General features: G+C 54.6%; 3 protein-coding genes across 3 annotated transcripts; 2 read left to right on the forward strand and 1 right to left on the reverse strand.

Annotated features, from left to right (window-relative positions):
• Positions 1 to 2,001: 2,001 nt before the first annotated feature.
• On the forward strand, positions 2,002 to 3,933 carry M409DRAFT_16003 (uncharacterized protein; the record flags this gene model as incomplete). The annotated part of the gene is made up of 1 exon (XM_033803447.1): positions 2,002 to 3,933. The coding sequence occupies one exon, from the start codon at positions 2,002 to 2,004 to the stop codon at positions 3,931 to 3,933; it is 1,932 nt and encodes a 643-aa protein (XP_033674618.1).
• Positions 3,934 to 5,140: 1,207 nt separating this feature from the next.
• M409DRAFT_16004 (uncharacterized protein) lies at positions 5,141 to 11,840 on the forward strand (the record flags this gene model as incomplete). The annotated part of the gene is made up of 4 exons (XM_033803448.1): positions 5,141 to 5,307; positions 5,622 to 6,282; positions 6,347 to 11,590; positions 11,673 to 11,840. The coding sequence occupies 4 exons, from the start codon at positions 5,141 to 5,143 to the stop codon at positions 11,838 to 11,840; spliced, it is 6,240 nt and encodes a 2,079-aa protein (XP_033674619.1).
• A 657-nt stretch (positions 11,841 to 12,497) lies between these two features.
• On the reverse strand, positions 12,498 to 13,052 carry M409DRAFT_16005 (uncharacterized protein; the record flags this gene model as incomplete). The annotated part of the gene is made up of 1 exon (XM_033803449.1): positions 12,498 to 13,052. The coding sequence occupies one exon, from the start codon at positions 13,050 to 13,052 to the stop codon at positions 12,498 to 12,500; it is 555 nt and encodes a 184-aa protein (XP_033674620.1).
• Positions 13,053 to 13,176: the final 124 nt, after the last annotated feature.

Here is a 13,176-nt window from a genome sequence, read left to right on the forward strand (position 1 = left end):
GCATTTTGTCATCAGCAGCCCCCAAAGCGCCCAGACATACGACGAGGCAGTGCGTGCTGGCAAGGTCGTCACTTCGATGCAAAGATCAACTCTATGTCGATGTCTTTGTCACCTCGCAAGGCGACAGCTAAGAGTGATTGCGCACGGCCCTGCATATGCAGGTAAGGCCCGTACATGATCTCCCCGACAAGTGTGAGAGCGGTGCAAGTGGAGTCGATTCTGGTCGTTGGCTTGACCCTTTTGGGCGCAGTTGTGAAAGCACGTAGGGTTGTTGATCGATCCGGAGTCATAAGCGCAACACCACCAACTGGGGCGTTTGGATGGAGGTTTTTGCAGCGAATAGATTCTGGCGAAGTACTCGTCGTGAGAGAAATCAGCTGTGCGATCGCCCAAGCATGTAGGATGATGTGGCATCAGAGTTGTGACATCCCCTTTGCACTGCTTCGTCGTTGTGGTAGTGCAGTGCGTGTTTGGTCAACTGTCGTTAGAAGCGAATAGACTTCAAGATCTTCACATCTGACGGAGATCGAAAATCGAAGAATCAGGAAATACCGATGGAACTAACACGACTGCCGACAGAATGATGGAGAAGAGTCTTCTGTTGAAACATCATCACCATCATCGTCGTCGTCGTCAAGGACTCAAGGGGTTGTCCTCGCGAGGATCGAGAAGCCGGATAGTTACCACGACACTGGATCTGTTGGACTGGCCTCTGACCGCTCAAGCACCGCTGCGCTGTGGCTCTGTGGTCTTGTTGTGGATTACATTCCAAAGGGCGTGAACGGTCTTTATTGGACCCCGTGATATGGATCCTGTCATATACTCCACGTGGCGGGGAGACGAAGTCAAGGATTATAGGCACAGACTGTTGGTATGCATCAATATTGTCGTCCGTGATTTGCTTCCTCTCGTCGGTGCCGCGGGCAGGAATGCTTTCCAGTCTTCTAGGAATGCATCCGAGTCGCTGGATGGCGCTGATAGCGAGGCGAGACTGGTTATAAGGCGTTCCGTGTAAGGGTGTGGCATTTGAAGATGGTGTGGTATGAAGAGTAGGAGATGGTGGTGTTCAAGAAAGGCGTTGACGCACGGACGTCTATTCATCAAAGAGCCTTCCAATTTGAAGCGACCTCACCTCATGTCTGTTCAATCTTGACGCCCTCCAGTCGATGCGATTGATGAGGTAGTTGCCAACCTCTGCCTTTCTCGACTCCATGTCGCGTGGTAAGTCTGGGACATGACCGCATCTCGTTGTACATTCACTCGGCTCGCGGCATCGGTCCGTTGTCACTACCACGGTCGAAAAGTTCATCGACTTCCGTTTGGGATCGCATTCGACTGTTGAACCGACCCGTCTCAGCACATCCATAGACCAAGTCGTCGTCGATGTAGGAGGTGGTGCGGTGAGAGTCTCGCAGTCGACACAGCCTCAGCGAGCTCTCGTACGCTCGCCAACCCTGCTGGCTGACGTAGTTGCAGGCTGGGCGAATCACCGCAGAGAATTGACGGAAACTCGTTGACCCGCCATCGTATGCTCATGGCGAATTCGAGACTTGTTTCCTGAAACGGCCACAGCCATACGAGATCGGATCGTGTTCTACTCGCTGCTTTAAGGAAGCGAGCATTGCTTGAGCCGCCGCCCACGTCCGGCTGACTACTACTGACTGCATCCTCGCTCGTGTGCGCCATTCACTCAGGCATCTGCCCTGTGGCCTCGTGTAACTGTAACAGCGTCACTCGGACAGCCCGAATACTACAGTCAGCCTTTGCTGGATTGCCTCGTCGGCTTAACAACAACTTACACACTGTCGCGGAAGGCAAGCAACCTCGGCGTGTAACTCCTCTGCGAACCTCCGCCTCACGATCTTTGCGACAAGGCATCCGAACCTACAACCGCTATACAACGGTTTCGACACCCCGCGCCCACAGCCAGAGCACGCACGCGACAGTTTCGACTTGAATAACGACAATAGTGCGGCCTAAGAGCCGCCAACGAGGGCAAACATGAACGACCGGCCTAAGCGCGCAGACACCACCAAAGGCCCGCCGTTGCGAATCCTCAGTCTGGATGGCGGCGGAGTCAGAGGATACTCGATGTTGATCATCCTGCAAGAGCTCATGCACAGGACATTCGTGGAGACAGAGGGAAGAGCACCACAACGGCACGAGATACCGAAGCCATGCGACCACTTCGATTTGATCGCGGGCACTGGTACTGGCGGGTTGATTGCTATAATGCTGGGAAGACTACGGCTGGACCTTGATACTTGCAAGGACTTGTATGTGCGCATGACCAAGAGGGTGTTTGAGTCGGACAAGACTTTCCTGGGAATGCCATATCGAGGTACTATGTTCAAGGCGAGCAAATTGGAAGAGGTGATTAGGGAGGTCGTGCGAGAGCATACTGTCTTTGAAGATGAGGGGAACGATTCCCTGGCAAATGCGACTCCCATGTCGCCAAACACACCATCGACCATCGCATCCTCTATTCCACACCGGTCAATGAGCCAAAGCAGCAGATACAGTCAGATTGGCATGAGTCCGATGAGCAACAATCGGTCCTCGATTGGATTCTTGAGCAGAGGAAATCCGAATGCACTCCTGTACGACACACGCGAGAAGAGGACAAAGACCGCGGTCACAGCTGTACTCAAAGGCACCTCAGTGATCACGCTCCTCCGATCGTATGATTCGCGCAAGGAACCAGCGCCAGACGTCAACTGCACAATCTGGCAGGCGGGCCGAGCGACATCAGCTACTCAGATGGCCTTCAAGCCGATTCAGATTGGTCAGTCGGTGTATCTGGATGAAGGAGCTGGTAAATACAACCCGTCACCACAGATCTTGGACGAAGCTGTACAAAACGAGTGGCCCGGACGAGAAGTGGGAGTCTTTGTGAGTATTGGAACTGGCAAGCGTCCACCAGGTACTGGGGCAAAACAGCACGAATGGTGGGAGGACTTCATGGGCGGATCCATGGGGGAATTTGCTGAAGCGAGGAGGAGGCTCATTGCGAAGCTGGAGGGTTGCGAAGACTCGCACAAATTCATGCTGAGGGAACACTTGGCCGCACGAGGCGTCAATCCAGAGCACTACTACCGGCTCAATGTCGAAGTAGGGGTTGGCGACTTTGGGATGAACGAGTGGAACCGACTTTCTGAAATCAGCACCAAAACTCGATCATATCTGACCAAGGCTGATGTCCAGTCAATCAGCCTCGGTGCAGCAACAAAGATCGCAAAGATTCATATTACCAAAGCCAGAATTGATCGTGCCGAAGCCAGACGGCAAGCTGGGACAGATGGTCCACAGTACCAACAGAACTGGCAGCAGAATCAGAATCCCTGGGACAGACCAATCAACACCATACCACCACCAGCCAACTTCGCAGTCGAGCTTCCAGGCGATGATGGATACCGGCCTGGGCAAGCGTATGAGCATAGGCCGAGTCTGGCAGATCAGAAGTATACCGTTCAGCCGGACAGTCACTACATGCATCGGCCCAGCATCGCCGATCAGAAGTACACCGTATCCAACAACGGCTACGACAACGCACCGCATAGCTACGACAACTCACCATACAACTCACCCGCGCAACACGCAGCACGACCATCGTCCGGATACCGAGACTCCACGCGCTTATCGGAGAACTCGTACCAAGACACCAACTCCCCAAGACAAAGTCAGGACTTCCAACCACCCAGTTCACCACCTCCTGTACCGCCCAAGACACCCGTCAACGCGCCCAGTAATGGTAGTGGCCTTCCATATCCCGATGCACAGTCGCCGTCGATGGCGAATCCCCAGCAGAACAGTAACGGGCCCAGGACGTTTATGAATATGGGCGAGTTGGGGAGGCAGTTGCCTTATCCTGCGCAGACGGATCCGGGTCCACCGCCCAGTGTGAATATGGGGAACAAGCCGCAGATTTCGTAGGGAAGAGAGAAAGGGATTGATCGTTGTGGTTGCTGTGTCTTAGTTTGATACCCCCTTAGTCGAACGTATCCAGAGCTTTTGGGAATGAGTGAAAACATTTCATGCTTCTATCCGGTCACAATAGTTGTTCGGGTGAGTAGATGGAGTGTTCTGCGTACGCTGTGTATGTGATAGAGCACTTGAGCCGGTCATCAAGTTCCAAAATTTACTTGTACTTGTACCTACGAAGGAAGCGAGTTTGGTAGCGAGGAGAGCGGCGGGCTGCGTAACAAATACTTTGGATGAGAGGCTGAGTCTGCACCGGAGAGACCGATCACGCCCGTACATTCGGCTTCTTCGACTAGACTCTCGATTCAACTACTATACTATAACGGCAAACGTTGGCATGTCGTCGGTTAGCTGGTCGAGTATTTGCCCCACGACGAACCCCTGGCCTATGCTTTCAGTAGTCGTGACTATTTCCCCAAGGAATGCAGGAGATGCACGGGTTGGGTGCAGGACAGTGCAGCTTGCCTCCCGCTTGGTTTCTTTGTTCGCTGTGTAACGATGCAGGGGGTCTCGCTGTTCAGCCTTGGGGTCTGAGGGGCGGTGTTTGACGGCCTGAGGCAGAGAACTTGTGAATCATGGCTTGGGTTTAGATTTGATGGTGAAGGGAGATGTGAAGTTGGAGGAGAAAGGTACTGCTGTGGGATAAGTGATTGATGATGCTGAAGGCGGCCAAGGAGCCTCTTTGAGAGTCTGGAACACAGCGTGCGGTGCAGCCGTGTGGAGACAGATGCGCCTCGGAACAAGAAACGAACCCAGCTTGCTTGAACACCAACAGTGAGGCGGAGCTTGATTCATGCCAAACAACTCCAAACATACCTGCTTCTACACTTCCTCGTTATATCGAATATTTATTGACCATTGCATGGCGGTATTTTGGAGAAAGGAGACCAGGATCGATTCCTCAGCGAACGCCTCTCGGATCGGACCGTGGCAGCGTGCTTGCGCTGGAGCTGGGTGTTGGTTTGGGATCAACGCCTGCGCCCGCCCGCATCTCGCTGACCAGCACCAGCAGCCAGCCAGCCAGCCAGCCAGCCTTGGGGAGACGTCGTGCTTTTGCCCGCGAAACTCGAATGCGTCGGCCTCAGGAAGCCACTTCACCACCCACCCGGGCGATATATCACGGTCCATGGGCTGAGCGACGACGGGGTCGAGGGCGAGGATGACCCTTCGCAACCACAGCAACAACGACTCCTCCTCTTCCGACGGCCAGCGCCATGGCAGCACCGGCGCCGACTCGACGAGAAGCAACGACACCGTGCGCGGGCCCTTCTCCAGCTTCGCAACGGTACGAGGCGCGCCTCTGAAGCTGCACACCAAGAGACAGCAGTATGTATATCCCGCTTGAATGAGTGGATGAGCTGGGGGGTGGTGAGGTGAACAACATCCGGCCATGCGCGCAGTGTATGGGGCAACGGGAGCTTAGCGGGAGCATCGAGCAAGGTTGAGGCGGACAAGGACGTACCATGTGGTCGCCTGGCAAGAAGCTCAGTAAATGTCCTCGGCGCAAGAGATGTACCGCAAGAGCAAAGAGATGGTGTCGGTCGTCGCGACGCGAACGCCGGCTGGATGTTGCGCGCATACCGCCGCCGGCTCAGCCTGATGCAAGACAGACTCGCTAACATTAGATCTTCTACTCGCAGCCTCGACCGGCAAGACTCAGAGGTCTCACCCGGCACCATCTTACCCAAGCCCGCCCCCTCCAACGCTCGCGCAAACATCGCACCATGGGAAGACCACTCGCCGCCGCCCGACCCCAATATCCCCTCTATCAATCGACAGCCTCCCAGCGCGACCCCCATGGCGTGGAGCCACAACGACCGACCCGACCGACCGACGCAGTTGCCGCAGTCCATCTTCGGGGGAAGTTACTTCAACGACAGCAGTGAGAATCTCGGCCAGGTATCGCCAGGCTTCACGCCAGGAAATGGCATGAACTTCCCAGGGGAAGGTGAAGATCGAAGACCGTCCATCGCCAGCGCCACCACCGTCTCGTCGACCGGCTCCAAGAACAGCATAAGCGGAAGAGTGCACAAAAAGCTGCAGGGGTTCTTTGGGGAAGATGTACAAGGCCAGATCACTGATGGGAAGGGGAGCAGTCGGCAGAACTCAGAGACAAGCTCGATGCAGAATGGACAGCTGCCGCCTTTTGCGCCGGGTGGTGGGTCGGGCAGGAATCGAAACAATTCCATGAACGATGCCATCTTGCGCAGTGGACCGCCTAGCCCTTCGAGTTCGAGACCGCGAACACCTGCGCCGCAACCGAGTAGTGAAGTTACGCCGTGGGTGTTTCAGGATACAGAGGTGTGTAGAGATATGAAGTCGAGGATTGTCATAGTGGGTAGCGACGGCTAACGTTTATGGATAGAACCCGCCACCTTCGCACGACTCCTTCCAGCAAGACGATCGCAATGGCCGTACCCCAAAGAACTCGACTACCTCTCGATTACATCTTCCTGGCCACAGGCATAATCGCAGTACTGACGAAAAGCAGAGTACCGGCCTTGGCTTTCCTCTACGACCCTCAACCAGTCGAGAGCAGTCGTTCAATATCATGCGCCGCGATGGTAACACCTCCTCGGCCATGAGTTCCGCACTCAACCTCAAACCTGCGCGATCGTCAAGTCCGGCGCGGAGTACCCATAGCGCGACCAACCAGCAATCGAACCAGCGCTCGCCATCAGGGGCAGGCCACAAGAGATCACTCTTCGACCGTGTAACTGGGCGGCATAAGAAGGATGGCACGACTCCTGAAAACTTGCAGTCGAACTCGGTCACCTCGTTACCCGGCCTGCAGCCATCTCTCACGAAACCGCGCTCAGACAGCAAAGCGACGGCTAGGCCTAGCAAGGCCAAGCCTGAACCCCCAAATGGAGATGCGAAGTCCAAGAAAGAGCATGGCAGTAGGCTACCTTTCAAGAAGAAGGCTACGACAGATGTCTTGGAAACGACCAATAAACCCGTCAAAGACCCTAATGCGTCTCATAACCAGGATGGCCATGCGCTGTGGCACCTCGACACAGACATGTCGCACATGGAGGGTATTGTGGATCATCGAGCTCCAATGACACCCCCGCAGAACGACATATACACCGGATGGCCTCCTGAGCAGCCGCAGCCAGTCCCAGAAACCGTGAGTGAAGAAAAAGGGACCTGGGACGCACCTGAAAGTTGGGCTGTCAGTAAAGTTGCGGACGAAAACATGCGCAGGCTCACCGAACTGGATGACGATGGCAACGTAGCAAAGGACGATGAACCTGGATCGATGTTCTTCATGCGAATCTTCCGGGCTGACAGCACCTTTGCCGTGATATCTGCCAGCTTGAACACGACGGCCGCGGAACTGATATCCATGATGGCAAAGAAGACGTTTTTACAAGACGAACTGGACAAATATCAAATCGTCATGCGCAAACAGGATACCAGTCGGCAGCTGGCCCCGGGTGAAAGACCTCTTGTCATGCAAAAGCGATTGCTGGAGATGGCGGGATACCAGGACAATGACCATCTGGAAGACCTCGGACGGGAAGACCATGGGTACCTTTGTCGTTTCACCTTTTTGCCATCCAAGATGAGCGGATACTCTAGTCTGGAGCGCGATCCTGGATTCAACAAGATGCAACGATTCAATCATATCGATCTGTCCGGACGGAACTTGATCACAATCCCCATTACACTGTACCAGAAGGCCACGGAGATCATTACCCTGAACCTTTCGAGGAATTTGACCTTGGATATCCCCAAAGATTTCATTCAGGGCTGTACGCAGCTTCGTGAGATCAAGTATACCAGCAATGAGGCGTGGAAGTTACCCCCTAGTTTGTCCCTCGCGGGCAAGTTGACTACCTTGGATATATCGAACAATCGACTGGAACAGCTCCAGCATGCGGAACTGCAAAGACTCCAGGGGTTGCTGAGCTTGAAGTTGTCGAACAACAAGCTGACCACGGTCCCCTCATATTTCGGGCAGTACAGAGCATTGCGGAGTCTCAACTTGTCCTCAAATTCCTTGACCGACTTCCCGGATGCTTTGCGACAGTTGACGACACTGGTTGATCTCGATATCAGCTTCAACTCGATTTCCTCCCTTGGTGATGTGTCCACGTTGACCAATCTTGAAAGACTGTGGGCTACGAACAACAGACTTTCCGGCCCCTTTGATCAGTCCTTCCGGGCACTCGAGAGTCTGCGGGAGATTGATGCCCGCTTCAATGCCATCTCGGACATCAGCGTCGTGTCACAGCTTCCCAAACTGGAGGCGCTGATGCTTGGCCATAACTCCGTTTCCCAGTTCGAGGGGTCTTTCAATTGCCTCAAGGTGCTCTTCCTCAACCACAATCCCGTGACTAACTTCGATCTCAATGCTCCTGTACCGACCCTGTCCGTCCTCAATCTGGCCTCTGCCAAGCTGGCTCGCTTGCCCGACGCGCTCTTCATGAAGATGTCTGGCCTTACCAAACTGACTATCAGCAAGAATCATTTTGTCTCGCTTTCACCACACTTTGGCCTGCTTGCGAAACTCGAGTACCTCAGCATTGCGAAGAACGAACTCAGCAGACTGCCGGCGGAGATCGGCCGCTTGACTGAGTTGAGGTATCTGGATGTGCGAGAGAACAATCTCAGCATGCTGCCTCCTGAGCTTTGGCTTGCAAAGAGGCTGGAAACTCTTAACGTCTCGTCAAATGTGCTGGCAGAGTTCCCGAAGCCTGGCGCGCCCTTGCCACCCCTACCTGACACGACCTACACCGTGACTCCAAGCCAACTGCCTAACCAGTCCAGTCCGGATTTCGAGGAGCTCGGAAAATTGGAAGACTTTCAACTTCGACGGCCGAGTCAAGCGTCTGGTATGCTCAGCGCTTCCAGCTCTCCTGGCACTGCTTCCCGCAAAGGCTCTGTCGTATCGAGCATCTCGGGTAGACCAATGGGCGGCAAGCCAAGCACCGCAAGCAGCTCCGGCACGATCACGCCAGGGTCGAGAAAGGACTCGACTTTGTCTAGTAGATTGGCCGCGACCTTCTCAACTTCCCTGCGACATCTGTTCCTTGCCGACAATCGGCTTGAGGACGATGTTTTCAACGAGCTTGTGCTGTTACCAGAGCTTCGAATCTTGAACCTGTCGTACAATCAGCTGTACGATGTGCCTCCGAGGACGGTCAGGAAATGGACGCACCTTACGGAGTTGTACCTGTCTGGAAATGACCTGACGTCGATACCTTCAGAGGACCTGGAAGAGGGCTCGCAATTGAAGGTCCTTCACATCAACAACAACAAGTTCCAGGTCCTGCCGGCTGAGTTGGGGAAAGTGCAAAGATTGGCTATCCTCGACGTCGGCAGCAACATGCTGAAGTACAACGTCTCCAACTGGCCTTACGATTGGAATTGGAACTGGAATCGTCAGCTCCGGTATCTGAACTTGTCTGGCAACAAGCGTCTTGAGATCAAGCCCAGTTCACAGGCTCTCAGTGGGAGGGACCAACGAGATCTGACGGACTTCACCTCGCTGATCAACTTGCGGATCCTGGGTCTGATGGATGTGACGCTCACTATTCCCTCGGTACCTGACCAGGCACCTGACAGGCGTGTGCGTCTGGCGGGATCTATCATTGGCAACACCATGCCGTATGGTATGGCTGATACTCTTGGACGCAATGAGCATCTTTCGACATTGGATATGGTCGTGCCACGATTCCGGGGACACGAGGACGAAGCATTGATTGGTTTGTTCGACGGACAGTCTCTATCCTCAGGAGGCAGCAAGGTCGCCAAGTATCTTCACGAGAAGTTCAAGCACTTCTTTATTGAAGAGCTTGAGAAGTTGAAGACTGATGAGACTCCCCTTGATGCCCTTCGGCGTACCTATCTGGGCCTCAATAAGGATCTTGCTACCGCAGCGACACAGGCCATTGACTCGCGGGAGCATCCAAGTAGTGCGCTCGTCCATCGAGGAAGCGTGTCTGGTCCAGAACTGGGTGACGATGACTTGACATCTGGAAGTACCGCTACGGTCATGTACCTGCGCGGCATGGAGCTCTACATGTCCAATGTCGGAGATGCGCAGTGTCTGCTCATTCAATCTGAGGGCGGTCACAGGGTCATAACTCGCAAGCATGATCCAGCTGAAGCAAGCGAACGACAGCGCATCCGGGAAGCAGGTGGCTATGTCTCTAGACAAGGCAAGCTCAACGATCAACTCGACATCTCACGAGCTTTTGGATATGTGCAACTCACGCCATGTGTGATTGCAGCGCCACACGTGTGCAAGCTGGATATCAAGGAGTCGGATGAGATGATCCTTCTGGCATCACGCGAGCTTTGGGACTACCTCACACCTGACTTCGCCGTCGATGTCGCGCGACAAGAGCGCGGTGACCTGATGCGTGCTGCTCAGAAATTGCGTGACCTGGCCATCGCATTCGGCGCGACTGGCAAGATCATGGTGATGATGGTCGGCGTGAGCGACTTGCGTAAACGAGAGAAGGCCCGGTTCCGAACACACAGCATGAGCATGGGTCCTTCTGGATCTCCAGACGACTACTTCACGACTGTGCGCAAGGCCAAGCGACGTGGGGACGCTGTTGGTGATTCGAAGCTTGCTCGGTTGGATCAGGAAGTCGATGCCCCTACTGGTGAGGTTACGCTTGTGTTCACGGATATCAAGAACAGCACCATCTTGTGGGAGACGTATCCCATTGCCATGCAGTCGGCTATCAAGATGCACAACGAGGTCATGCGTCGGCATCTGAGGATCATTGGAGGGTATGAAGTCAAGACTGAAGGTGATGCGTTCATGGTCGCCTTCCCGACTGTAACCAGCGCCTTGCTGTGGTGTTTTACAATCCAGAGTCAGCTTCTGGAAGTCCAATGGCCGCAGGAGATCCTCAACAGCGTTCACGGCGAGGAGATGCAAGATGCCGACGGCAATGTCATCTTCCGTGGACTGAGCGTCCGAATGGGTATCCACTGGGGACGACCCGTGTGCGAGATCGATCCCGTCACCAAACGCATGGACTACTTCGGCCCTATGGTCAACCGCGCGGCTCGTATTGAGAGCGTTGCGGACGGAGGCCAGATTTGCGTGTCATCAGACTTCATTCAAGAAGTCCAGAGGATGCTCGAAAGCCACATCGAGTCCGACCGAAGCGGATCGACGGGTTCGGAAGATACTCTTAGTGACGATCTCTTGAACCAGACGATCCGTCGCGAGCTGAGGTCGCTCTCTAGTCAGGGGTTCGAAGTCAAGGATCTCGGCCAGCGGACACTCAAGGGCCTCGAGAATCCTGAATACATCTACTTGATGTACCCACACTCCCTGGCGTCTCGCCTGATCGTGCAACAGCAGAAAGCCGAAGCCGAGTCGAGATCCGCGCAGCAGGTGGAGAACGAGGCGAAGAAGACGCGGAACAGCCAGCTCACCATCGACACGGAGAATGTCTGGGATCTGTGGAATGTATCTCTCCGCTTGGAGATGCTCTGCAGCACGCTGGAGAATACCGGTGTCAGGTCCCTGAAGCCGCCTGAGACGGCGCTGCTGGAGAAGATCAAGCATGGTGGTGGGGAGATTACTGATCGGTTCTTGGTGAATTTTGTTGAGCACCAGATCAGTAGAATTGAGGTGAGTCTTGATCATCACCGCACGCCCCTTAACCCGGGACATTGAGAAGAGTGAAACGCTGACTTGTTTTTGTGTGTATTAGACGTGTATCTCCACCCTCGCCATCCGCAACATGATCCGGCCTTTCAAGAACGGCATGCTCAGCCAGGCGTGTCCCATGTCGGAAATTCTGGGCGATTTGACGAGTCAGCTCGAGGAGTTGAGGTCGTTGAAAGAGCAGGTGGGCGAGATGGATTTGATGCCTTCCTAGCGAAGAAAGAGAAGGACATCGACGACTTTACCCCTTTCGCACCAGGAGGCGATCTGGTCTTCAGGGGGATCTGTGTGTGCGTGTGTGTTAAGATGAGAGAAGAAAGAGAGGCCACAGTATCGGCCTGGGCATCTGTTTTTCGCACTTGGATCGGCGTTTGTGAGCAGTGAGCGAGAGAGCGTCTTGGGCTGTTGAGTTGCTGCTGCTGCTGCCCGGGATTACTGTACTACTACTACTTACTACTTACCACGACCCTACCGTTTGCTTTGGAGCGAGTGGCAAGAGCTTTTTGGATATGATGTCACGAATGGAATGACTGGATTGAGAGAGGAGATGAGAGCGAAAGCACATTATTAGTACCTTAGTAGGGATTTTATGGAGTGAGATGGCTTTTGTTATCCCTTTCGATTGTGTTCACTAAGGTACTTTGCTTGTGTTGGCTCGGTGGGACTTGAGACAGTGATCGTGAGGTGTGGGTATCTCTTTGGGGACGTGTCTTGTTGTTTTCTCTCTCTTGCACTGATTATTTCATCAAGTTCTGATGATTACCTCCTCTCACTGCTCGTACCACATCCCCAATGCCCCCAACGCCATTCAAATGCAAACTCACATCATCCGCACCACCCTCCCCTCCTCACTCATTCCCGTCCCTCACCCTCACAACTTTCCCCCCCCCCCCTCCACCTCCCCCTTCAACACATCCCTCAGCAACCTCAACCCCTCCACCGCAAAAGCCACCATATTCCCCACCCGATCGCCCCCCAACCCCGTATTCAACTCCCTTACAAACACGCCCTCCTCACAACACACCGCCAGCGCCACATACCCCGGCCTACGATTCTCCGTATTCCCGCCCGTCGGCCCCGCCGTCCCGCTCTCCGCCAGCGTATACGTGGACTCCAGATCCTTGCGCACGTGTTTGGCCAGCCCGGACACGATGTCCGTCGTCGGGCCCCGGTAGGCGGCGATGGTCTCTTGCGTCCAGCCGGCGTAGGCGATTCTGGACGGGAGCGTGTAGAGGGTTAGGCCGCCTTTGAAGTAGGTTGAGGCGCCTGGTTGGGAGAGGAGGGAGGAGGAGAGGAGCCCGCCTGCGGCGGTTTCGGCGATGGAGAGGGTGGAGGTGGTGGATTTTAGGAGGGACGTTACTTCTGTTAGGAGGGGGAGGAGGTCGGGGGGTGGGAAGTGTGGTTGGGTTGTTGGGGTGGTTGTCATGGTGGGTTGGGCGGGGAGGGAGGTTGCGTATGGCCTTGAGGGCGGTGGTTTATGTGATCGTGAGAAAGTCTTGTAGAAGGTCGCTGGCGAGTATTTGCTTAGAATCAGTGTTGAAGAGCAAACG

The sequence above is a fragment of the Zasmidium cellare genome, assembly GCF_010093935.1.
Source record: "Zasmidium cellare ATCC 36951 unplaced genomic scaffold M409scaffold_1, whole genome shotgun sequence".
In the NCBI taxonomy this organism is placed as follows: Eukaryota; Fungi; Ascomycota; class Dothideomycetes; order Mycosphaerellales; family Mycosphaerellaceae; genus Zasmidium; species Zasmidium cellare.